The sequence below is a fragment of the Anolis carolinensis genome, chromosome 4, assembly GCF_035594765.1.
Source record: "Anolis carolinensis isolate JA03-04 chromosome 4, rAnoCar3.1.pri, whole genome shotgun sequence".
NCBI classification, from domain to species: Eukaryota; Metazoa; Chordata; class Lepidosauria; order Squamata; family Dactyloidae; genus Anolis; species Anolis carolinensis.
The window spans coordinates 191,485,293-191,512,987 of record NC_085844.1 but is presented as its reverse complement, the minus strand read 5'-3'; the positions used below and the strand labels follow the sequence as shown (position 1 = coordinate 191,512,987).

At 41.2% G+C, this 27,695-nt stretch overlaps 1 protein-coding gene across 4 annotated transcripts; it reads left to right on the top strand.

Moving 5' to 3' along the window:
• The first annotated feature begins 1,624 nt into the window (after window positions 1–1,624).
• On the top strand, window positions 1,625–23,704 carry fgd2 (FYVE, RhoGEF and PH domain containing 2). 4 transcript variants are annotated; one of them, XM_062978445.1, is made up of 16 exons: window positions 1,625–2,069; window positions 5,952–6,270; window positions 9,071–9,160; window positions 12,252–12,400; window positions 13,146–13,302; window positions 13,946–14,084; window positions 15,446–15,504; window positions 15,619–15,765; window positions 16,922–17,014; window positions 18,332–18,411; window positions 18,496–18,526; window positions 19,059–19,151; window positions 19,443–19,577; window positions 19,911–20,057; window positions 20,768–20,911; window positions 21,714–23,704. In XM_062978445.1, the coding sequence occupies exons 1-16, from the start codon at window positions 2,002–2,004 to the stop codon at window positions 21,924–21,926; spliced, it is 2,064 nt and encodes a 687-aa protein (XP_062834515.1). In that variant the 5' UTR covers window positions 1,625–2,001; the 3' UTR covers window positions 21,927–23,704. The 4 variants fall into 4 exon arrangements, with proteins under 4 accessions (XP_062834515.1, XP_016852395.2, XP_008117524.2 ...); XM_003226481.4 differs by lacking the exon at window positions 1,625–2,069 and having other exon boundaries at window positions 5,898–6,270; XM_016996906.2 differs by lacking the exons at window positions 1,625–2,069; window positions 9,071–9,160 and having other exon boundaries at window positions 5,897–6,270.
• Window positions 23,705–27,695: the final 3,991 nt, after the last annotated feature.

The window sequence follows — 27,695 nt, the reverse complement described above, 5'->3', positions numbered from 1 at the left end:
AGTGGAGTGCCGCAGGGCTCCGTCCTGGGCCCGGTTCTGTTCAACATCTTTATTAACGACTTAGACGAAGGGTTAGAAGGCACGATCATCAAGTTTGCAGATGACACCAAACTCGGAGGGATAGCTAACACTCCAGAAGACAGGAGCAGAATTCAAAACTATCTTGACAGACTAGAGAGATGGGCCGAAACTAACAAAATGAAGTTCAACAGGGACAAATGCAAGATACTTCACTTCGGCAGAAAAAATGGAAATCAAAGATACAGAATGGGGGACGCCTGGCTTGACAGCAGTGTGTGCGAAAAAGATCTTGGAGTCCTCGTGGACAACAAGTTAAACATGAGCCTACAATGTGATGCGGCAGCTAAAAAAGCCAATGGGATTTTGGCCTGCATCAATAGGGGAATAACGTCTAGATCCAGGGAAGTCATGCTCCCCCTCTATTCTGCCTTGGTCAGACCACACCTGGAATACTGTGTCCAGTTTTGGGCACCGCAGATGAAGGGAGATGCTGACAAGCTGGAAAGCGTCCAGAGGAGGGCAACTAAAATGATTAAGGGTCTGGAGAACAAGCCCTATGAGGAGAGGCTTAAAGAGCTGGGCATGTTTAGCCTGCAGAAGAGAAGGCTGAGAGGAGACATGATAGCCATGTACAAATATGTGAGGGGAAGTCATAGGGAGGAGGGAGCAAGCTTATTTTCTGCTGCCCTGCAGACTAGGACACGGAACAATGGCTTCAAACTACAGGAAAGGAGATTCCACCTGAACATCAGGAAGAACTTCCTCACTGTGAGGGCTGTTCGGCAGTGGAACTCTCTCCCCCGGGCCGTGGTGGAGGCTCCTTCTTTGGAGGCTTTTAAGCAGAGGCTGGATGGCCATCTGTCGGGGGTGCTTTGAATGCGATTTCCTGCTTCTTAGCGGGGGGTTGGACTAGATGGCCCTTGAGGTCTCTTCCAACTCTACTATTCTATGATTCTATGATTCTATGAAATATCCTTTCTGCACATCAGCTTTTGAGAGGCTGAATTGCAACTGCAATTCACAGGTTTGTGTGTGTGCCTTCAAGTTGCCTGTAAAGTTATGGTAAACCTATGAACTGGACAGCGTTTTCTTGGACAAGGAATACTGTACCCAAATGTTGTTTTGTGAGTTCCATCCTTTGAAATACAGGCTGCAGAGGCTGGTAGTCACTGGTTACAAAAGGAAATATTATATGCAGGATTAGGTGAAACAGGAACCATAGCCTCTAGGTAGCTTTCCTGATTTGACAGGAACAGTCACAATTTATCCTCTGCTGTGCCACTTTCTCAGCTGCTTTTAAAGTGTTCTTGTTTTGGTCTCCTCGCACCCCCCCAAAACTTTTCATGGTCTTACTTCATTTGCTGCAATCAAGTTGAAAAAGTGTGAATAGTTTGCATTCAATTAATTCAGCAGGAAGAAGAGGAGAGAAGGAAATTAATCTTGTCTTTCTCATTAGTTTCAGGCAAAAGCGAACTGCTGTGCTCTTCGTTTATCTGTTCTTCACCATGAATCAGTTTTGCCGTATTGACCATGCTCTGGTGTTCCATGGTCTCACATGTCCCAGTTTTCATCTGTGAAAAATGTTGGAGGGTATGATGAACCAAGACAGAACCAGCATTAAATGAAAAGATGCCTCCAGTGATTTTTTTCCTCCCAATAATAAGGGGCTAAATTGCTTAAAAACCTCTGAAAAATTTGCTTCTGCTAAGGGATCTGCCTTCACTACTTCCTCATAATGTTACCATTTATAGTAAACCACAGCAGTTGCAAAGAGCTTTCCTACACCACAGAGAAAGCAGCAATTTTTAAATGGCTCAGTGATTTGAGTATTATTGGCAAGTATTTTTGTTTGTATTCATTGGAAATTGCTCATGTGAAAAGATCACTTACATATTTGCAGTGTTTTCTCATGGTTCTTCTTATGGATGTGACTTTAAAATTGTAAAGACCAGTTTCAAAGCGACAGGAACATTTGACCTAATGGAGAAGAAACAGAGTGATCCACAAACGTCTGGGGTTAACCTTGTGGGTGTATTTGAGAATTTGAGGTATGGTATGTCTGTATGTCTGTTTCAGGAATATTGGACTATATAGACTTAGGCCCCATCAACACTGCCATGTAAAATCCAGATTATCTGCTTTGAACTGGATTATCTGGCAGTGTAGATTCATATAATCTAGTTCGAAGCAGGTAATGTGGATTATCTGTTTTGATAATCTGGATGATATGCCAGAGTAGATTGAGCCTAAGAGTCCAACTCAAAATAAGGCAGAATCCTCATTGTACCATGAAATCCTCAATACAATGGGACACACCATGACTTCTATTTATATAGTTGACAGCTACCATCTATACCAGTGGTTCTCAATGTGTACTCCGTGGAGTCATTAGGGTGTCGTGAAGCTCCGCACTTCCCTCCTTCCCCCCTCCAGGCGTGTGGTGGCAGGAGGCACTAGTTGGTTGGTTGCTCTCCCACTGCTTAAGCACTGGAAGCGCGGTTGATGGAAGCACCCTCTGCCAAAGTGTGCTCCACCAGAGTGCCATTGCCAAAAGCATGGGTGCCAAAAGTGGGGCCGCGAAGAAGGGCAGAGGCCCCATTGGCAGTGGTGGTGGAAGGGGGCATGGGGTGGGCTCAGGGGGGCAAGGCGTGCTGGCATCAGTGGGGCTCTCTGCAAAGAGCAGCTTGGCAGTGGTGGCAGCAGAGGTCCCATAGAGTGCTGGTCAAGACCTTGGGGGAGTGGAGGCACCACTGGTGGAGAAGGCAGCCTCCAGGCCCCACAGGGGGTAGCCCATGGATGGCCGAAGGGCCCTTTCTGCGGGGAGTGGGTCCTTGCCCACCAAGGACTCAATGGAGAAGCAGCACTTGGACCCTGCTGCTGTCGCCATCATGGCTGGAACACGCTGAGGCTAATGACCCCAGCTGCGAAGGGCTTCCTTCTTTCCTTCCTTCCATGCAGACCCCTTTCCCCATGCCTTCCTTGCTTCCAGAACCCTTTTCCTGCATGGCAGAAGTGGGTTGGACTGGATGGCTCTTGGGGTTTCTGCTATTATTATTATTATTATTATTATTATTATTATTATTATTATTATTACAAAGGCTGGATGGCCATCTGTTGAGAGTGCTTTGATTGTGCTTTTACTGCATTGCAGAAGGGGTTGGAATGGATGACCCCTGAGGTCTTCCACTGAAATACTGTTGGTTAAAATTGTAAATATTTTAATTTTAATATTGTGTTGTTCTTTCATTCTTTCTTTTTTGCACTACAAATGAGAGATGTGCAGTGTGAATAGGAATTTGTTCTTTTTTCCCAGTTTAGTTCACACAAACATTCTCCATCTATCTGTCCCTGGCCCAGCCCATCTTTCAGATTTTAAAATGCAATGTGATATCCTTCCCGCCTCACTGTGGAGACCGCTCCAGGACATGTCCGCTTAAAAAACCCCCAAAACAGCTGATCAGCTGATTGGGCTGTGAAATGGACACACAACCTCTTTAAAGGAAGCCTGAACGGAAAGCAATCAGAACTTTCTGAAACTCTTTATTTTAAGTTTTATAATATTAAATAGAGCTTGAATTGGGGAAGACAGAAATCCAGCAGAAGTTTTTTAAAAAAAATTCTGTATTATGTGCTGAACTTGATATGCATACATGCGAATCTGTGTATATTTATATTAAGATATTCATATGTGCGCATATACAGTCCAGTGCATGATGGAGTGATTTTTTAAAAAATACCTTTTAAAATACCTCTTCTTCCAATACAGGGGAAGCCTTTGAGACCCAATTCTGGAACTGACAGATCTGTGTGGGGATGACCTGCAGTCAGGTCCTGGGATTTTTTAATCCCCATTTAAAACCTGGATTTTTGTGCTGTGTGGAAGCACCCTACGATTCCACTCTATTTATCATTTATTCATCCTGTGAAATCCTGAAATTTGGAGTTTAGGAGAGGGGCATTTAGTGCTCCAGTGCCTTCCAAGGAACAAAGTCCAGAATTCCATAGGATGGACCATGGCGGTGGAATCAGAGTGGTATAATTCTATATAAGAGAAGAACAGGGAAGACCTTAATGAGTGACCTGGAGCCTGGCAACCCTTCAACTAATTTGGTGGCAAAGACTGGTAGATAATATGATTGTGTGTGCCTTGCAGCAGGTTCTTCACGCTCTTTTTCTGCCTGTTGCCTTTAGGTAGGGTGCAAGATATTAAGGCAAAGATGTTGTTACATTCATTGAACTGTGGTTTATTCTGAGGGAGCTGAAACTCTGCTTTGGAAGAGGAAATAAAATCTGACTTTTGAATAGATGAGGAAGTTAGGGCATGTTAGGAAGTCTGATTCTGAAACAAAAATAAACAAAAAAGGATGTTAGTAGAAACAATCAACTTGGAAACCGAATATGCATGAAAGCCTTTCTGTGCCCAGTTCTAGCTGAGTACACGCAGGTTAGCTTTTGTTTCCTGGAAACTCAGACAGATGACCTTACACTCCATGGAAGAGAGGAAAGGCAGCTCATGTTTCCCAGCACCTCATCAGGTGGCATATATGTTTACACATGCAGGTCTGATGTTCCCAATAAACATGAATGCAAGGTCTTTCTGGGTATCCATTATGTTTGTATACAGGGCTACAACACCCTCTATTTCTGTTGGTGAGATTTATTGATATATGATACATTACTACAGCAATAATCTTTAAGTGAAAGGAAGAATCGTTGAGCTCAGTGGGGTTTACTTCCAAGCAGACATGCCTAAGAATGCATTGTTCAACATTTAGAATAACTAGGATAACAACTAAAAACACAATTTCAATTTGCCTTGAAACAGCTTTTTATTATTTATAGCACTGTGGTTGTTGTGTGCTTTCATGGTGACCCTATTATGAGTTTTTGTGTCACTAAGAGTGTGTGACTTACTCAAAGCCACCCAATGGGTTTTCCATGGCCAAGCAGGGAAGTGAAGCCCGATCTCCATGGAAGTCTTGCAGGGAAGGCTTACAATAATTGCCACTTAATAAGCACCATCTTTAAAGGCATCCTCTCTTTTCTTACACAGAATAGGAGGGAATGCATTTTTTTTCCAGTGATGCTTGTTATGACATTACAGTGACCATCATATGAAAACAATTTCTACAAAGAAAAGAGAATTTCAGCAGATGTAGGGTCCTTCCACACAGCCATATAACCCAGAATATCAAGGCAGAAATTCTCACAATATCTGATTTAAATTGGGTTATTTGAGTCCACACTGCCATATACCCCAGTTCAAAGGAGAAAATGTGAGATTTTATTCAACTGTGTGGAAAGGGCCATAGTTTGCTGAAATTCTCCCTTCAGAACAACTAGAAAAGATACAGAAATCACACCCTCTATTTTGTGTGTGCATTTTCCAGCTATAGATAATTTCCTTTACATTTCTTTCATGTCATTTTTAACTGCAGTTCAAATTGTTATACTATAATTCTGCTTTAAACAAAATTAGTTTATTGCTGGATATGTACAGTCAAGTGTAGGCATGGACAGGTGTGAAAATAACATTGTTGTTAACTGCTGTCAAATCAATTTGAACTTAGGACTAATCCAAGAGCCCTATAAATGAGACTCCATCAACACTGCCATATAAGGCAGTGTCATAATGCCGTTTCACTTCATTGAACTGCATTATATGGCAGTGTAGACTCATATAATGCAGTTCAATGCAGTTAAACTGAATTATGAAACTGCATGATATGGCAGTGTAGATGGGGCCCGGGAGAGCATCAAATCACTCTATCGTATATGGCTCAGCTGAGGCCTTGCAGATTCAGGGCTGTGGCTCTCTTGACTGATAGATACTGCTTTTGCTTTTGCTTTGCTGTGCACTGTATTTTGCAGAAGTGGCCTAAGTAGGGTAATTTGGAATATCTAGAATAGCATTTCCTTTTTGTGACTAGGCTTTGTCAGAGTCCTGATAAAGAACACATCCATCCGCAGCCTACAACCCAATTGGGAGCACCAAATTGTGGGGTGTCCTGCATGCTTCTACCTGAGACAGACAGAAGAGCCATGAGTGAAGTCAGCAAAACTACACCTATGCATCCCAGCCAGGTGCTCTGCAGCACTGAACCAAAGGAAGAGGTGCCACAGAGTCCCAGAGGCCTCTCTGTCAAATGTCTCAACTCTTTTAGAGGCAAGATCAATGCAGCCAATTGGAGGATTCCACAGGACACAGACTCAGAGTCAAGTGTTGGTGCTGGAAGCAGAAGAAAGCAGGTAACTGTCAGGTTATTATTGAGAAAGTTGACATGAAAAATCCTTCCTACATTAAAGATTTCAAATGGACAGCTTGGAAAAGTTAGTCTTTTGAACATTGGTCCTAGAATCCCAGGATAGCTTGAGGATTCTGAGAGTTATAGTCCAATAAAGGAATACTTCCAAGTTGGGTTTCAACTGTGTTTGGCAAATCTTTATGTTATGTGAGCTCTATTCAGGCTGTTTGCAGAAAGGTTATTGTTTTCTGGAAACTCAGGGTGCTTGGTGCTTTTACAGCCCAAGGATGTCTGAGTGTTGTTGATCAAAATCTGATTGTCAATTAGGCTAACAAAGTCTTGGGAAAAGATTTACAATTTTGATAATAAAGCACAAGTTTTGTTGGTAATCTTGCTTAAATATGAGTTATGAACATGCTTTGATTTATGGAACAAAAAATGGTAGTAAGTAATTCAACAATCGATCGGGGGAATTATGAAAACTGATCTATTATGGTACCAAAACAGACGCGATAAGAGCTTGTCTCACTGGTTTATACTGGATTGATTTATGCAGTCATGTTATGTCATGTCATTCTGACTTCTTAACACGTTGCCATTGCTGTCCCTTTATGTATGACTATACAGATTTGTGCTATACTTTGAAGTCTTATGCATCATCTACCTAGCTATCTATATATGCCTATTTAATCTATTTATCCATGTGACTACTCTTATGTGTGTTTCAAAAGCTACCGCTGTGGAGACTTAATGGGGCAGAGGATGGAATCCCTTTTAGAATCCCACCGCTGCCACCAATTTATGTAAGGAACTTATGTGGCAGAGGAATGGAATCCCCTTTGAATCCCACCGCACACCAAATATGTAAGGAGCTGAGGTGGCAGAGAATGGAATCCCTTTTAGAATCCCTCACACACACACACACAGGTACCACCACTTAATAAAGATGTTTTATGAGAGATGATGTTAATTAATGATTTGCTTGATTATCTTCTTCGCTGCCACCAATGGAGAGACGTCAGGCAGATGGCACTGGTTCCTTTAAGCTTTCTCTATATGTTTTACTTCAGATGTTGATGTTGCTTAATTTAATATGAGAGTATGACAGAGGCTTAGTTAGAATAAAATCAAAACAAGTTTATTGCAGGTACAGAGCTTGATGGTTTCAGATAACTTATTAAAGGCACTTCGCTTAATGGTTACAAACGGTTATGAGGTGGTTAAACTTTCAAAAATACTTCTTTCTCTGGATTACACTAAACCCTGATCCTACTGGATCCCCTGGGATTAATGTTCTCTAATCCATAGACTCTACAACTGACCCTAGACAAATCACCTAACTTGCCTAGTCTGGTCTAACCTAAACCTGACTCAAATCTCTCTATTTAAGCCAGCCTGATTCTCCACACAAGAATCAGATCCTTCTCTGTGACTAGAGAATCACCAACTGCTGGGTTTTAAAATATTTCCCCTTCTCCTTTCCAGGCGGCGGTTGGCTCTGCCCCTGTTGCTATGGTAACCTGTTCTAGCACTCTAAGATGGCTACCTTCCCCCATACATATTGTCAACTTAAATACTCACCATTTTAACTTAGCCAAACCTGGCTGTTTAAACAAAATCAAATACACATATCATCTATAAACAAAATACAATTATACACTTCTTCACAACCGCTAATGCAGAACAAAATTGCAAGACAATTAGATGATATGTCTAGTTGCTGCCACGTGATACCATAGGCAAAAAAATGTACTGGCTATCACTTTGGTACATACCTGGCCAGGTTTAATCTATTCATCTTTATATTAATGTAGAAGGCCATAAACAACTAAAAACTGAGATACTGTAGTTTGTTCTGTTTTGAATTTTACAGATGCAATGATCACAACCATTACAGTATCTTCTGGTTGTGCCACATCTTGACTGTAGATGTCCTGCTAGAATGATCTTTTATGTAGTGGCATGAACTCTATCTATAATTTTGATATTATGTTATATTTGTGATAGTGGTTGTTGTTCTAATCTTATGTGATATTGTGTTATACTCATGTATCTTTTATGTTGTATGTTGTGCCCTGGAGTGCCTTTGTAAGCTGCCCTGAGTCTTTATAGGGAGATGGTGGCAGGATAGAAAGATTTATTACATATATATATTTTATATCCAGTACTCTCTCATACAAAATAAAGAAATGCCAATTCTGTTGTAATTTAGATTTACACTATATTTGATCCAGAATGTAATGATTTAAGATGGCTGCCATTTTGATTTTTAGCTTATGGCTTGTTGTTGATATAGCGTGTTTTGGTTGTGCTGTATGTTTTGCATTTATAGAGTTGCCCAGTGAAATAAAGGACAGTGGCTATGTGAGAGAGGGGATTTCAACAGGTGATGTTTTCCTGACAAGTGGACTATCTGCTAAAATTCTTGTTCAATACAATTATTAAATATATAAGAATCTTGCCTCTTATTTCACCTGTCAACTTTAGTGAACTTCTAATTATGGTTGTACATTGCCTTGATGTGCATAGGATGACAGGGTACAAACATTTTAAAAACAATTTTAAGAGAAAAAACATATATCTTGCAGACTGAATGTACCAAATTAACTTTATAATTATGAACACTCATTAGATTTGATCTAAATCATACTTAAAGTAGACCCCCTAAAGTCAATGAGATTTAAGGTGGTCATGATCTTCTCAAGCTCACTGATTTCATCGGTCTCTTCTATGTACAACAGTCAGTTGGGTTCCCATCAACTGTTAACACATTCACACGATGATCAAAATTTCTATTAATGCAGAGTACAGAGGACCCAGAAGAGAAAAAAATTGCATTAGAGCTTCTGGACACTGAGCGAGCGTACGTCAACCGACTGCATCTCCTGGACCAGGTTGTTTGGCAGAATAACCTGCATTTTCTGGTTTTGGTCCTCCACATTTGAGAGCTTAACTTTTGTGAATTTCATTATTTGTGGATTTGATTAATATGTTTTCTGTAGGTATTTCTAGATCCTCCAGTGTGACTATATGGTCCACCTCTGTATAAGAAGTTGGTGCTGGACCACTCACCCTGGATTCATAGAGTCGTACTGAAGGACCTAGAGTCACACTTGAGGATGCAGACATTCCTAGGGATGTGTTCCGTCAGGTTAAAAAAAGAGTGTTTTTAATCAGCAGTGTTCCTATGTCTGTGGAGATCCTGTGTTCCTGACCACCATGAAAGTGGACAGTCGGGGTAATTGGTGATGACAATAATAATATTTATGCCCTCACTTCTGAAAGTGTTATTTCTATGATAAACCTACAACCCCCACTCACCCTGGATCATCTCTTTGAAGACTTCCTACTCTTTAAATACACTCTGCTACTTTGGAACACATATGACCAGGGCCAGCCCTAGGTAATTTTCAAGTGTAAGCAAACAGAATTTTGCCCCCCCCCCAAACCAATCACTGAAAAATAAAAGCGTTGGATAAGTGAAAATGTTGGATAATAAGGAAAGGCCTATTAAACACCAAATTACATTATGATTTTACAAATTGAGCACCAAAATATCATGTTTTGCAACATATCAACAGAAAAAGCAGTTCAATACATGGTAATGTTATGTAGGAATTGCTATATTTGCGAAATTAGCACCAAACATTGAACTGGGATATAGGGCAGTGTGGACTCAGATAACCCAGTTCAAAGCAGATATTGTGGGTTATTCTGCCTTGATGGTCTGGGTTATATGGCTGTGTGGAAGAGCAGTGAGGATCCTTCCACACAGCCATATAACCCAGAATATCAAGGCAGATAATCCACATTATCTGCTTTGAACTGGATTATCTGGCAGTGTGGACTCAGATAACCCAGATCAAGGCAGATATTGTGGGTTATTCTGCCTTGATATTCTGGGTTATATGGCTGTGTGGAAGAGCCCTGAGGGTCGTTCCACACAGCCATATAACCCAGAATATCAATGCAGATAATCCACATTATCTGCTTTGAACTGGATTATATGGCAGTGTGGACTCAGATAACCCAGTTCAAAGAAGTTATTGTGGGTTATTCTGCCTTGATATTCTGGGTTATATGGCTGTGTGGAAGAGCACTGAGGGTCCTTCCACACAGCCATATAACCCAGAATATCAAGGCAGATAATCCACAATAGCTGCTTTGAACTTTGAGCGAGCCGCCTCTCTCCTCCTTGCCAAGCCCACGCCCTCCTCCGGAGCGAAGGAAAAGAGCCGCTGGCTTGGCGAGGAGGAGAGGGGCAGCTCGCTCGCCAAGCCTGCGGCCTTTTCCTTTGCTCTGAAGGAAGAGTCTGCAGGCTTGGCGAGGAGGAGAAGGACAAATCACTCGCCAAGCCCCCGGCCTCTTCCTTCGCTCTGAAAGAAGAGGCTGTGGGCTTGGCAAGGAGGAGAGGGGCAGCTCGCTCACCGAGCCCCCAGCCTCCTCCTTCGCGAGCGGGCCCTCTCCTTCTTGCCGACCTTTTTTTTCACTCCAAAGGAGGAGGCCGCGGGTTTGGCGAGGGAGAGAGGGGCGGCTCTCTCGCCAAGCCCTTGGCCTCTTCCTTTGCTCCGAAGGAGGAGGCCACGGGCTTGGCAAGGAGGGGAGGTGTGATTCCCTTGCCAAGCCCTCAGCCTCCTCCTTTGCAAGCTGCCCTCTCCTCCTCACCAAACCCTCTGCCTTTTCCTTCGCTCCGAAGGAGGAGGCTGCGGGCTTGGTGAGGAGGAGAGGGGTGGCTCACTCACCAAGTCCCCAGCCTCATCCTTCACTCCTTACATGCGGGACGGCGAAATTAAGGCACACCTGGAGGGCATAGCCCCCCCCCAGCGGGGAGGGGAAAGAAAAGAAAAAAAGAAAGAAAGAAAAGACAAAAGGGAAGCTGATCATTTAGGCATCAGCGCCTAAAATACGCCCCCTAGAGGATGACGCCTTCAGCAACCATGGAGTTTGCCTAACAGTTGAACCGCCCTTGCATATGACCCAATGAGCTATATAAAAAGATAGGGATAGTGGATCATTTCCACCCAAATTTGTCATTGAAACTTATTAGATTGGTGTGGGGGGGTGTCAGGACCCTGGCTGCAGAGCACCAATAACCTTACACAGAGGCCAGTCTCTATCTAATATCTTTATTAAAGAAATATATAAAATCAATAAAAACAAGTGAAGAATATAGTTCAGAAGCAGACCTTTCAGATAAGGTCAAATATAGTCCAGAAATGTATTGTCCAATATAAGATATTAGGGTTCAAAGTTTTAATCCACTTGACCGAAACACACACTTTGCCAAGCAATAGTGTGGGGAAATAACAGAGTCTTTAAAGTCCAATGAAGCTTGACAACAAGGCTGGAAATAAACTTGATTCTTGACTAGATCCGTGACTGGAGGCAAGACGAACATGAAGCATGAAACAGAGTCCGTGGTAAAACCGTGAGACAAGGCTAGGCTTGAAGCTTGATCCGGGAAGCAAGGAACTGGGATTACAAAGGCCACACACGATCTCTCTCCTCAAGCTGATCAATTGACTCCACAAAGAATCCCTCGCGCCAAACACCTATATTGGGTCTCGTTTTCCCGCCAACAGAACTCTTTCCCTAGAGAACGAGAAGCGAAACCCAACTCTGTCCAGATGCATGACTCCTTAGAATTTCCCAAGGGAAGCAGACCTAATCAGCCATTTGTTTGGCAGCGATTCTCAGGCTTCTCCGATTAGCCTCCCTGACTCCCCTATCTTTAGAATAATTTTCCCTCCTGGAAAACGGGGGGGAGTTCTGCCCAAGGCCTGTTTGGCTGAATTCTTGAGGGCAAACATCAACATCCTGCAGGTGAAGAGACTCCGGCTCTTGCTGAACCGGCGAAAATCCCATGTTTTCCTCTTCGTCTGCCACAATAGTACTAGGAACAGGACTACAAGGCCCATGAGTCATCACAGGGGGGGGGGGTTCAGCGTGAACTCTAGCCTTGTTTGATTTCTCATCCTCCTGCAGGTGTTTTTAGTAGAGCTGCTGAAGGAAGCCAGAAATGCAAAAGCATTCCCAGAAGAGGTGGTAAAAATGATATTCTCCAATATCTCATCCATTTACAACTTCCACGCCAGGTTTTTCCTGCCAGAGCTACAGAAACGTATAGAGAATTGGTGAGTTATGGAAGCCAGGCTTTTTACCTTTCTTTGTCCACTGCATTTGTGGGCAGGGAAATGAGAGGTTTTGAAATAAAAGTACATTGTAGGCTTTGAAGTTTAAATCTGGGAACAAAATACAAAACAAGGGATTCTTAAACTGAGTTTGTTTGTATTTTATAGTTTGCTGCAAACTCTGATATAATTCAGAAAAGCAGATTTTTAAAAAACTAACAAACAGGCTTGTCTTAATTTTTCTGCCTAAGACATTTTGCTGTCTGAGGAAAAAAGAACAGATGGTATTCTCCAGTATACAATGCCATGTTCAGAAGTTAATTGGATTTATTTTAACACTGGTGATGATACAGTGTTTTCTTGAGGGAAACAAGGCAGGCGACACAAGTCAGGTGATTTATCCCACAGAATCTTGTTCTCCAAATCTTTCCCATCCATGGCTTGTAGCAGAACTGAAATCCAATTTGAGGACATTATAATTCACTAGTGTATAAGTAGGCGGAAAGTGTCAAGAAGACAACTATAGTAATGTTTGTGCTCTGGTATATTCTTCCAAATATGAGTGATGGCTTACCAGATGCTTAAAGATGCCAAAAAAGCAACAACCCAATACTAATGATAGTTGGTCATTGCTAAAGATAGTGAAAGAGACAGATAGACAACTTTCTGAATTCTTTACCCAGTCTATTTTAGTTGCCCTCGGGAGAGGTGCCAGTAGCATACCTGTTATTTGGCATTATGATTACAGGAATACAAATCCCAGGATTGGGGACATCATCCTGAAAGTTGCTCCTTTTCTGAAGATGTATAGTGAATATGTGAAGAACTTTGACAAGGCAGTGGAGCTGATCACTACATGGTCTGAAAAGTCCTTGCCATTCCAGGAACTCATTTCACGCATTCAGGTAACATTCTTTTACCAAGCTTGGTCTCCATCAGGGATCCCATCCAGGCCTCCATATGAACTCAGGCCTTCTACTGCTGCTCTAGAGCCATCTTTGGAATGACTTATATATCTCTATTTGTTATACCACCAATACTTGGTTTAAAATCATGTTGGGTTGCTAAGTGGGGAAGCTAGCCACAGTACTCTATGGGCATATTTTAAAGATATAAATTATTGAATAATTATCCTTGTATACAAGAATGCATAATTACAGTAATTTAAAACAAATATTTAGTTACAGCATTAAAGTCATATATGAATGGCATGAAGTTTTGTGGATTAAAACATGTCTTTTGCACAAAACTCCTGTATAGGAAGTAGTCTGCAGAAAACACATGTTTTTCTTAGCAGAATTCTAACACTTCAAGACATTCAAATACTGTACTAAGAGAAAACTACAAAAAAAAAACCCCACCTTGCTTGTCTGATATTCTTCCCGATAGGAGCTCCTAACTATAGGAAATTTGTTTTTAAACTCAGGAAGAAATAATTGCGCATATTCTTTCCATCTATAGTGTAGTTGTATGTCTCTGTATACATACATAAAGTCTTCATTGCCATGGCTTTTTGTTTTATTTCTGGATTTGCATGGCCCTAACCAGAAAGAGGAGATCTGTGCGAACTTAACCTTACAGCACCACATGCTGGAACCTATACAGAGAATTCCCAGATATGAACTCCTTCTGAAGGACTATATTCGAAAGCTGCCTCTGGAATCACCGGACCAAGAGGATGCACAGAGTAAGAAACTTATATGGTCTGGGATAGGTGCAAAAAAGGATAATTTTTTCAAGCTAAAGGAGATTGTCTTTTAATAGCAGCCCACACAGGACTAGCTGAAGTGCTTTCCAATGTTGTTGGACCAAAATCCTCCTTCCATGCTTGGACATCCAACCTCTTTTTTTGATTCCTATAATTGCTATAGTCTCCCTGCAAAATGTTGGCAGTGGAGTAACAAGTCCCTGTTCTAGGGTTTAGAGGTCTGACAGCTTGTGGGGAGGATAAAACAGAAATAAATAGGAACTCCCCTTTTTCCAGTAGAAACATTGAAAATTTGGGAATAAACCTCTAATGAAATATTTTATTTTGAAATTGCTGTTTTTTAAAATTGCTTAGATTTTAGCTGTTTTTGTAAGCCACTCCGAGCCCTGAGGGAGTGTTTTTAAGATGTTTTTTAAAGATATTTTAAAGATGTTTTTAAATTGTTAGATTTTAGCCTTTCTTGTAAGCTGCCCCGAGCCCTAGGGGAGTGGCGGCATATAAGTTTAAATAATAAATAAATAAATAAATAAATAAGTGAAATAATTTTAATGTAATGTCTTACCAAAATCTAAGGAATTGCACAGCATGAAGATCTGTTTTGCAGACAGTTTACAGAATAATAACTCCTATATACCAGATGTATGAAAGACTCTGAGGACAGTCATGGTGTAGTGGTTTGAATGGACTAGGATACTGAGAGGCCAGGGATTGAATTTTGCTCAGCCATGGAAACCCACTGCGTGACTTGGATAAGCGATATTCTCTCAGCCTCAGAGGCTCTGAACTACTCATGTCTAGAAAACCCCACAAGGGTCACCATAATTCGGAAACAACATGAAGCGTACAGCGACAGCACACAACACTCCAAGATACATTTTTGCTCCCATTTCGCTGGAGAGGAGTATACTGGGAGGCTTCAGTGTTGATGATAATGCATTTTGAAGAGTTCTGTATTTTCAGTGTTCAGTTAAACAGAGCTTTATTGCATGAGATAAGTAAATTGCAAATAGAGCAGAATATTAGTTCTCTTATCCCTGTTCTATTGTTCTCCATGGGAGACTTTTTGGAAATGTGTTTCTTTTTATCAACACAAGGAATCCATTAATGACCCCCTTTCTTGCTACTTTTCTGCTAGGATTTCCAGTGGAAATGTTCAGTTCTGATTTAATGTTAATTTTGGGTGGCTGGTAGGCATACTGTGGTGCAGCTTACGCATCCTTTGCATAAGGTCCTTAACTTTGTACAAGACATTTCATTTACAAATCAGGTTATTTTATTTGAATTGTAACATAATTTGTGGCTACTAGCTGTGTTAAAGAGCATTCTCTGGTCTTTTCTAGAAGCCCTGGAGATGATTTTCACAGCAGCCAAACATTCGAATGCTGCCATTGCAGAAATGGTGAGTGCAACTTATCCCTTCTAAGTGCCTGGTCATTTTCATCCAATTTTAGTGAGAGTGCTTTGTAGCTGAGCAGTTATTTTCCTCTTTGTATGTATTTTGGCGCTTCTGCAGGAACGGCTGCAGAACCTTTGGGAGGTGTATCACAGGCTGGGGCTGGAGGATGACATTGTTGACCCTTCAAATGAGCTGATTAAAGAGGGACCCATTCAGAAAATTTCTTTCCGCCACAACAGCACGACAGAGAAATACATGTTCTTGGTGAGAGTTTTTTTTTTAAAGATTGTGCGAAGATCGAATAGGATGATCATGTGACAACCTGACTATTTGGAGCTTTAAAGGTCACAGTACTTTGAACTGATCCTCAAAATGGGCCAGAATTACTTCTGTGGATGAAGTAGTCACTCCATCCACAGAAATATTACATTTTTAGTAGGGGAAGTTCTTTAAAACCAATGTGTTCAGGGGAATGAGGGATGTGTGGCTGTTGTTGAGAGGGAAACAACAGCATTCCTGGCCATTGGCTGTATTGGGAAGGGCTGATGAGAGTTGCAGTGCAGTTTCTGGAAGGTCACATGTACCCTCCCTTTTTAAAATCAGGATCATTTTTAGATGAGTTTCTTGCTTCCAAACCAGAACTCTTCATCAACCCCAACTGAAAGCAATGCAACAGAGGTCTTCTAACATGCTGTGGGCAGGGTTGCAGCCACTTGGGAAAAATTGATCTTAAGCCTGTACACTCCTGCTCTACCTATGTTTCTTGATGTTGTAACACAGAGATGTACTGACTGGGTTGAACTGTTGATGATAACAGTGTCTTTTTTCTAGGGATGTGGAGATCAAAGGTAATCTGTATATCGGATTGTCAAGCGTTCTTGTCCACTTTGTCATCACCAAGAGGCTGTTTCTGGAGCTTATTTTTCATGCTAGCAGACTAGTGAGAACAAATTATAGACAAAACAATGCATATTTTTTCTACGAAGTGTGTTAGCACAAAACTACTTAAACATTTGTTTACCCCAAAATGTTCCTCTTTTCTTTTATTTGCATCTATTTCTTCGTCATCCACCACTTTAAAGAAGTTTCCCATATACATCAGCATAAACATTTATATAAATGTTGAGGACAGTGAATCCCTCTTTCCCAGCCACAGATTCTGCTGATAAAAGAAAGCCTGGCATGATGAGGATGGTGCCTCTTGTATACTGGAAATGTCTGGGACCAGCAGATTTGCAGCATCTATATTCCTTTCCTCTTCTTGCTTCAGAATGGCTCAGATATTTATGTCTCGTGAAGAAGAGGTTCACTAGGGCAGGCAGCTATATTATGGCCTGAGTCAACCTTTGACGTTGCTGCTTTCTTTTTTTCCTTCAACTATGTTGATGATATGTTGTTTTGTTGTTTTGCTTCCTTCAAGTTTAATAACCTACTGATTTACTGTGTGCCCAAAGTCATTCAAGTGGGTGCGGAGTTTCAGGTGCGAAGCCGGATTGATGTGGAGGGAATGAAGGTCAGAACATTTTATTGTTATCTTCATTGGCAATGCAGTTCTGTATAGAAGTAAGAATCTGCATTTAGTGCAGATTCCTCCTCGTGCCAAAGTTTGCAAATGGATTGCAACTGGAATGAACTATCCAAAGAAGACAGCGGAGAGAAAATCTATGATAAAGAGGCACCTAAATTCCTCTGGCTCATGTCAGAAAAGCAGAAGGCAGGAAGGCAGTGGCTGCAGAGAAAATATATACAGGCATCCCTGATTATCCATGACCTTTTTCAATATTTTGTTGTTTTGACAGATAAAAATAATACTCTCATCTTGCTCTTTCTACCTGGTCTGCTCTTTTGACCTTTGAGCCTCCCCCGCCCCCTGTATTTTTTGCATTTGCAAGCTAAAAATACTGGGTTCTGCTTTTTGGCCATTTTCACATTTGGACAGTGCCCTGGTTTCTAACTCATTGAATTTGTGGGGGGGGGGGGATGCCTGTACACTTCCTCCATGAATAGCATATTCTGCCCACAAACATATTCTGGGGATCTGTTTAAAGAAACAGTAGGTTCTGTCCTCTCCTGTTGGCAAGATCTGTGAAGGTTTCTGTGCCTGTAAGAAAGAGGCTCTATGGTGAAATAAAAGAACATATACTCTTTACAAAACCCCCAAAATGCTTCATGTTTATTTGCTCAAATGTTTTGTGCATGCTGTCTTCCAGTATTCATTTATTTTTTCGTTCATTCTTATATTTACTCAGTGGTAGCACATACCTTTCCCTTTTAACAGCATAAGCAAACAGAAATAAAATATTACTTCAGTTAAATAAAATTACAATACAAGAGTGGCAGAAGTATCTCTCTAAAGAAACAAGACCAGTAGCCTTTCTCCAGCAACATTAAAATGTAGAAATGTAGGGAGAAATGGCTCACCGGCACTCCAGAACTCTGCATGATGTCAGGAATCTATATTATAAAAACCAGAAGAAATATCATTTCCAAAATGTTCTGAATGTTTTTTTGTTATTGTTTAAACTTTAAAAACTGCCCCAGAGAAGAAGGCAGGCTATCAGTAATGGTGAAGGTTATGAGCTTCTTGACTGTCTGGAAGACGAGTTGATCTTTGCTTTGCACAGTCTTTGAGGATCCTAATAGGAAGAAACAATTTCAGTTACGTTCACTCAAAGGGAGAAGATTGCATCTCACTCCAAAGAACAATGACTTGTATTTCTCCAATGGGCTTACAAAGTCAAATGAGCCCATTTCTAATGTGATAGCTGTGGGTATCTAAGATTTGTTTTCTATCATGAATGCTAATGCTTTTGTTTCTGTGAACTTCTAGGTTCGAGAATTGAATGATGTGGAGTTTCCTCATGCTTTCCTTTTGTCTGGAAAGCAGCGGACGCTAGAATTACGAGCCAGGTAACTGAACAGGATTTTAAAAAAATATCTAGCCAAGAGACATAGAAGTAACACTCTCCAACAGGTGTTTTGCTTCTTTTACAGATCCCAGGATGAGATGGATGCCTGGATAAAGGTAACTTATGCTATAGTTTTTTTAAGACTGGAAGGAGTCCTGCCCAACAAAAGCATTCAAATGTTAGTTCTCTCTCAAAATATCCTGTAGACATAGGCATCTGCACCAGTCTAAACCTTGTATCTTGTTAAAAGCAACAACAAAACGTCTAGCCATAGCTTAAAGCAGATGTCCTTATTCTTTGGTGCTCCAGATATTTCAGGCTTCAGCTACCAAGCTCCCTGGTCTTTGGCCAAACAAGCTGTGGTTCCTGGGAGTTGAAGTCTAAAACATCTGAAGGACCAAAGGCTGAGAACTGCTCCCTTCAAGATTATTTGGCACAGGCTTCAGTGGAGCTGCAAATCATTTCATCAGATGCTTCTGGAATGAACCAGAGAGAGGAGTGTCTCTCAGTTCCTGACGGACTACTCTTTTTACTCTTAAAATCCTTTCTTGCCCTATACACTTTATATGTGATTGGGGATGGTGCGGCCTTCACTCATAACTTGAATGTAAGCTTCCTTTCCATTTGACCCCTCCCCTCCATTTCTAGGCATTCCAATCTGCCATTGACAAGAAGGAGAAGAGGAATGAGTCCTTCAAGGCAGCCATCCAAAGGCCAGAAGCAGAGACTCGAGACTTGAATGTAATCCTTCTGACACCCTGCAGCAGTCCTCTTACCTGTGCCCTACTTCACCCTTGAAGCTCTTCTTATTCATTTTCTAATTGAACACCACAAATAGTTCTTTCAGAACTCATAACTTAAAAGACTAACAGACCATGCAGAGAACTAGAAAGACTGTGATGACATGAGGTGAAAAAAAAGGGGGGGAGTGGGATCTGCAGAAAAACAAGGGCTTCTAGGTTGTTTTAATCACAGGAATTGCCAGAGAGTCCACAACAAAGTTAGTTTGATTCGAGTTCTCTTCTCTCCCAGAAATGCCAGCCTGAGGAACTGGGCAATAGGGCTCCTCAGTGGGTAAGAGACAAGCTGGTAACCATGTGCATGCGTTGCAAGGACCCGTTCAATGCTATCACTCGCAGAAGGCATCACTGCCGGGCCTGTGGCTATGTGAGTAATTCTTTTGGATAAGACAGTAATGGAAGTTGCGTAGAGAACTACAGTGATCTGAAAAGTTACTTTTGAAAATTGGCCACAATGATGATCCATACATATTTGGGCAGTGGAAACAGTAGCCATATTCTTCCAGTGTCCCTCCAGCTTTTCCAAAGGCAATATATGCCTCCATGGCCCCTTGAGCTCTCCCAGGTGCAGAGCTCCAAAGGCCCAATCTCTGCCAGTAATGACCTCAGGTCTTATTAACAGCATATGGGAGCAGGGGATGGGGTTCTTCACCAAATATCTTCTCTTTGAGCTACCCTTTGGTTCCCTACTTGGAGGCAGGTGGTGTGCGGCCGCTGTTCGAATTACAAAGCTGAGTTGCAGTATGACAAGAATGGACCCAAACGTGTTTGTGTAGAATGCTACACTTTTCTGACGGGACATTTTCTGCATGATAAGCAATGTGGGAAGCACAAAGGGATTCTGGAGGTGAGAGAAAAAGCAGAGCCAGCATGTTTTCCCCCCTCTTCTTCTCAGTTAGGAAACTGCCTCAGTCTCTCTCTCTCTCTCTCCCCCCCCCCCCCCCCAATTCCTCTGTTTCAGTCATAACATGACCCTTGTGGGTCTGCTCTGGGATTTCCTTATTACTGCTTCTTTACTCTAATACTTAGAGCTGTTTATCTGGCAGTCAAGTTCGAAAGACAACAAATGTTATTCTGTGAATAGCAAAATATGATGGAAAGATATAACATTCTTAATTATGAAATGCATTAGAGAATTGTAAGAAACAATGGAACTCTGGCACATCCTTGGTATTTCTAAATATACACCTACAATCTGAATGTTTATTTCAGGAAATATTAATGGAGCATAGTTGGTGGATGATTGCTGGAGTGGGGCTCTGGAAAGGAGAAGGGGCTCTGTTCATGGTACTGAAGATGAAGGCCAGCAGCCCATATGTAGTCTCAAAAAGAATATTGTAGACCTATTAAATCAATGTAAATGGGATGTACTTATGTACATTCAATTGAATAAGTAGGCCTACTTTGATTGGAACTAACCATCACCATACTACTCTGACCACACTTGAGTGCTGTAGGACTGGATACAAATTTATATGATCTGTGAGTCACTATTGAGGAAGTCACTAAGCTAAGGAGCATTAACAGAACAATTTGGTTGTTTTGTTTCATTGGCAGAAAGGATCTGCAGAGATATCAGGGCAGAGTCTGATGTGCAGTTTCCTTCAGCTTCTGGACAAGAATGGAAAAGGGAGCAAGAAGGGCTGGTTTGTGATCCCACAAGACGACCCCCTTGTGTTGTATATTTATGCTGCACCTCAGGTATGTTTTAGCTTAATTTCATTTTAGAACTTTTTAGAATGGAATCTCAAAAGACTTAGACTGGGGAGAGCAAGTTCAGGGACCAAATTGCAAAATAAAGCTGACATGGCCAAATAATTGACAGTAGCTCCCTAAAACCTTTTTTGTGATGGAAGGAGACTTCGGGGAAAACAAGGCACAGTAGGGATCTGCTCCTTGTTTTAAAGAAGAATCAGAAGTCCTGCATTAAAACTCTGCATACACCCCAAAATCTCAATCACACATTCCTAAAAGCCACTCCCTTATTACAAGGGAGTCTGGGAGGAGCCACTGAATTATGGCATTGTATTCAACTTCAATTGCTATGGCAACATTCCTTCTTAATCTTGGGATCTGATGTTCTGGGAAGGACATTTAGAATTCTCAGACAGATAATTCCTTTGGGCCTCACCAGACTACAAACCCTAGTATCCACAGGATGCAGTTCTGGCAAATAAAATGAAACATAATGTTATAACTATTAAAATGACTAAAAATTTGAAAAGCAAGAGTTAAGTACTCTCTGCACAGACAACTTCTCTGCTTTAATTATTGTGCCCCCTTAAGGTTGTAATGGATAAAAACAATAAGCAAACAAAAGTCCACACTGGAAGAAACATGTGATGGTTTATGACTAGTTTTAGGCCTTTCAAAGTTAGACCTGGTTGACAACACTATTGCTAAACATGGGTTTGAGTTTTACGAAATCGGTTGTGAGGCACCAATGGAGAGGAATCCTGTGTTTGAATCTCTTATACAGTACTCCCTCCCTCCAACCTTTCAGGATGTCAAAGCTCACACCTCCATCCCCCTTCTGGGCTACCATGTCAAAGAGATGCCTCCAAGTGATGCCCGTCACGTGTTCCAGTTGGTGCAGTCCAAACAGGTCTACACATTGGCTGCAGAGACAGAGGACTTGAAACAGCGGTGGATGAAAGCCATAGCGCAGTCCGCCTGTGGCGAAGAAGAGGAAGACTCATTTGATGAAATGGAATAACCAGAGCCTTCTTGTGAAATAGGTGCCTACTGTGAATCACTTGAGCACATGTGTACAAGGAAAACATTGTTGAATTTTTTCCTGTAATAATATTTTCTCAGTTACAGGTTGAGTGTTCCTTATCCAGAATTCTAAAACCCAAAATATTCCAAAATCCAAAATTGTCCACATGGGTGTCTGAGATAATAGAACCTTGGCTATCTGATAATTATTACCTATACACAAACTTTATTTCATGCACAAAAATTATTTTACAAAATTGTATACCATTAACTTCAGTCTATGTGTAGAAGGTATATGAAACATAAATGAATTCTGCATTTAGACTTGAGCCCCATCTCCAGGATATCACATTATGTATGTATATGCAAATACAAGTATTCCAAAATATTTCTGGTCTCAAGCATTTTGGAAAAAGGATACTCATCTTGTATATCTTTTCAATCATTTTTGCATGTCATTGTATATTTACCTAGTACCGAGTTCTCTATTTTGCCTTTGATCTGATCATGTGGAAGTTGGATCAAATGCATTAATCAAATCATGGTGCTTTGTTGTTGATTGCAATGGGAGACCTATAAACATTTGCTGATATGCTTGTTTACCCATTCACATATAGACTCAAACATATCCTGTATAGTAATACCAGCAGTGCTTCCTGTATGTACAAAGATTTCCACTGTTTTTATTTGCAAAATCAACCTCTTGTGCTGCAGAATCTAGAAGCTCTTTTCATGAAAGGAGTAAGTGGTACCTACAGTAATACTGGGAAAATTTCCATTGCTCTGTGGGTTTGCTAGTGGAATTCAGTGAGGAAAAGCTATGACTATTGGCAAGTATATGCCCATCATCATTATTATTTTTTGCTTATCTGTGAGTATAGCTCTAACATAGGGCCAAGTTATTTGATGAGCCAAGAGAGATATCTGTATATACCAGCTCCTTTGATGGCCACCAGTTTAGATGGCTTTTTAAAAGGTTTCAACACATTCATGGAAGTTGGATTTATCATATACTATGAGAACTACATGGAGCCAAAGCAGAAAAGCAGCAGAAGAGGGCTATCAGTGTCAAGCACTAAACAACAACATCCACAAAGGAGTGATAACTTTATGGGCCAACCAAATGCACAAAATATATCCATCAAACTTTTGAAGCTCCGCTGACTTCGTCATTAGGCAAAATATGTTTTTTAAAAAAACATACAGAAGAAAACAAGAGTCAATGTCAGCTACAGTTTATCAGATGTTGTTTCTATTGTAGTTCAGTTGACTTGGAAGGACCTCAATCCAGACAGAATGTGGCACTGAAATAAAGGACAGTAAAATTTAAACTTCATTCACAACAGTAAAATAACTTTGCTTGGCATCCATGTTACCTTTGTCCTTTGTGAAGCCATAGTTCTTTTTCTTAGGCATCATCTTCACTGCTATATAATATCCAGATTATCTGCTTTGAACTGGAATACATGGCAGTGAAGACTAATATAATCCAGTTCAACGCAGATAGTTTGGGTTTTGTATGGTAGTGTAGATAGCGCTTTAGAGAACACTGTATTTCTCTAGACACCCAACTCTGTGAGTTTTCATCTGATTTGGTCACTACTGGAGGTAGCATGCTTGCTCAGAGAATTGGCTGAAGGCATAATATCACAGTTATGTGAATGACTTGTGAACATATATGTTATTTGCTCAAGTCTGAAAATCATATCTGAACATCCAATGGAAAATTTAAAAAGCAAGCTGTATGTATAATAAAACAACAAATTCCTACATTGATTTTCTCCTACCTGGGACTTTACATAACTTCCATTACTACAAGGAAATATATGCAGAGAACATAGCTTGCTTTGCTTCTGAGGCCCCCAAATTATCTTCTTTATTAGTCTACACTGGTATTAGTCTACACTACCATATGATCCAGTTCAAAGCAGATAATCTGAATTATATATGGCAGGCCCTTCCAGGCTCCTTATACAATGCCATATAATACAGATGATCAAAGCAGATAATCCACATTATATGCTTTGAACTGGATTATATGTGTCTACACTGCCAGATAATCCAGCAGCTCAGGCCCCTTCAGAGAACTCTCCTCATGTGCAAAAATGATGCCTGAAGAAGCTCTCTGAAGGGGCCTGTGCTGCTGGGGATGGGCTGTGGGGATTGACCCCCAGAACTGTGGTAGTATTCCTGGGAATCAATATTATTATTAATTTTCTTTCTTACCTGCCTCCCGTCATGGTTCGAGGTGGATTACAGAATAATTAAAACACACACACTTTGTAAAAATACCACAAATACACACATTAAAACGTATTTTATAAAATATGCACATGAAAACATATTTCTATAAAATACATATTAAAATACACAAAATCGAGTTTGAACAAAGGACACAATGGCTGGTTAGGCCTTTCAGAAGAGATAGGTCTTTAGATAGTTTTAAAAATTTGACAGCTCATTTAGCTGTTGGAGCTCTTCTGGCATGTCATTCCACAGTCTTGGGGCAGCCGATGAAAATGTCCTCTGGGTGGTGGTTGCCAGTCGGATATTGAAGAATATTGAAGGAACTAGCGGAATTATTTCAGAACCACTGGCAATCATCTTTGAGAGTTCTTGGAGAACGGGAGACATCCCAGCAGATTGGAGGAGGGCGAATGTGGTCCCTATCTTCAAGAAGGGAAAAAATTGCGACCTAAACAATTACTGTCTGGTCAGCCTCACGTCAATACCAGGCAAGATTCTGGAAAAGATCGTTATGGAAGTGGTCTGCAAACACTTAGAAACAAATGCGGTCATTGCTAATAGTCAACACAGATTTACAAAAAAAACAAGTCATGCCAGACTAATTTGATCTCTTTTTTCAATAGAGTTACAAGATGGGTCAATACAGGGAACGCCGTGGATGTAGCGTACCTGGATTTCAGTAAGGCCTTTGACAAGGTCCCCCATGTCCTTCTGGCTAACAAACTAGTCAAATATGGGCTAGACAAAACTACAGTTAGGTGGATCTGCAATTGGCTAAGCAAAGAAATCCAAAGGGTGCTCACCTTCTTCATCTTGGAAAGAAGTGACAAGTGGAGTTTTGTCCTGAACCCGGTTCTATTCAACATCTTTATTAATGACTTAGACAAAGGGTTAGAAAGCATGATCATCAAGTTTGCAGATGGCACCAAATTGGGAGGGATATCTAACACTCCAGAAGACAGGAGCAGAATTCAAAACGATCTTGACAGACTAGAGAGATGGGCTGAAACGAGATGATACTTCACTTCAGCAGAAAAAATGGAATGCAAAAATACAGAATGGGGGATGCCTGGCTTGACAGCAGTACATGTGAAAAAGATCTTGGAGTCCTCGTGGACAACAAGTTAAACATGAGCCAACAATACGATGCGGCAGCTAAAAAAGCCAATGGGATTTTGGTCAGCTTCAATAGGAGTCTAGTGTCTAGATCCAGGGAAGTCATGCTCCCCCTCTTTTCTGCCTTGGTCAGACCACACCTGGAATACTGTGTCCAATTCTGGGCACCACAATTGAAGGGAGATGTTGACAAGCTGGAATGTGTCCAGAGGAAGGCGACTAAAATAATCAAGAGTCTGGAGAATAAGCCCTACAAGAAGCGGCTACAAGAGCTGGGCATGTTTAGCCTGCAGAAGAGAAGGCCGAGAGGAGACATGATGAGAGCCATGTATAAATATGTGGGGGAACGTCATAGGGAGGAGGGAGCAAGCTTGTTTTCTGCTGCCCTGGAGACTAGGAAAGTCAGGGAGGAGGGAGCAAGCTTGTTTTCTGCTGCCCTGGAGACTGCTGCCCTGGAAACAATGGCTTCAAGCTACAGGAAAGATGGCCTGTTATCGGGGTGCTTTGAATGCGATTTCCTGCTTCTTGGCAGGGGGTTGGACTGGATGGCCCATGGGGTCTCTTCCAACTCTATTATTCTATGATTCTGGGGTTCTATTATTCATGCAGGCTGGAGCAGATGCCCCCTGGAGGGACTAAGTGTGCGGGGTGGATTGTACAGGAGAAGGCAATCCCACAGGGCTCTCACCTGGAAAGATATTTCCAGATGTTTAATCCCGATCAAACTGGGATATCCCAGTTTTCTTGGGATTAATTCGGTTTTACCCAAGGCATCATTTGGATGCCTCAGGTAAAACTGAGACAGGTGATGTGGTTTAGTTTTGTCTGGAAGGTCCCTAGATTATAGCCGGTATGCTGTTAGGAATTGTGAGAGTTGGGATCCAAAACACCTGGAGGGCCAAAGTTTGCCCATGTCTGAATTAGAAGTAGCCACCTTCCAAACCCATTTTCACATGACTCTCTCAACCCTTTCTTTTATCAATTAGCAATAGACAAAATTTCTACCACACTCTCGGGACCCATCTACACTGCCATATAACCTAGTTTCTGAATCCAGATTGCCTGCTTTAAACTGGCAGCATAAACTCATATAATACAGATCTGGATTCAGAAACTAGATTATATGGTAGTGTAGATCCAGCCTCGTTCCATCCCCCTGAGCCTCTTTCTGGGTTCCATGGGTCCAACTATACATGATTTTTGCAAATATAATCACAATTGAAGTTCCAATACAAATTTTAAGTGAAACACATAGATTTATATATTAAATCTTATACATATCCACTATCCCCAAATTTCCAAGCATCCAATGAAATTTTGGTGTAGGTTTGATCACAGGACACTTCTGTCTGTGTTGCTCATTAGTATCACAACTAATCCAGTTCTCTAAATGCAGATGTGATTAATTTCAAGTGTCAGTTTACAATGCTTTTTTTTTTACAGCATAAAGAATCAAGAACCAAAAAATTGGTGCTTGCCCCAAGATGCTTGCAAACTGGACTAAGAAATGGAGAGTCAACTGATGTAGTGGCTGGGCTGCTATAAGTCAGTCATGGGCTTAATCTACAATGTCACCATTGTATGGTCAGTGTAGATTCATACAATGCAGTTTTAACTGCACTGAACTGCATTATGTGAGTCTACACTAACCATATGACTGCATTTTATGGCAGCGTCAATGGGGCCATAGTCTCTCAGCCTGACCTACGTCACAGATTTCTTGTGACGATAATATGGGAAGAGAGCTAAGTTCATTGGAGGAGAGGCAAAATATAAGTGTTGATTCTGGAATTTCAGATTTAGGATGCTCAACTTGTAACAACAATAATAATGAGAACCAGGCACATCAAAGGCCTTTCACAAGAACTGTTTGAAATGCTTTGTAATTTTTTGTGATGACAAGACATCAGACTATGTGATGGATTGCACATAGCTGTATTGACTGTGAAATTGCCATGTGTCATCTACAGACTTACTGCAGGGTATTTACACGACGGCATTATCAGATTGAATTGTAATGTTTTCCTTCTGTTTTTAATTTCTTGGGTGACTGCAGAAAATCCAGTTTTCTTCAAGTGTGATGTGTCTTTCATCTTTTGAGACATTCAGTGAAGCATCATCATCATCATCACCATCATCATAATTATCATAGGCTATCACTCGTAGCCAAGTATAATTGCCTTCCAAGTGTAAAGTCTTGGCGGTGGGTCCATAGGTGACTATAGAGACCTATTCTTGATCCACATGTTCTTTCGCAGTGAGGACATCATTTTCCATATGATGGTGGTCTAAACAAGGGTTGGCTTGATGGGCCTTCCTCTTGACATGTTTCTCTTTTTTGTCTTCCATTTATGCCTTTTTGAATTCCACAGCACTGTTGGTAACAGCTGACCTCCAGTTAGAA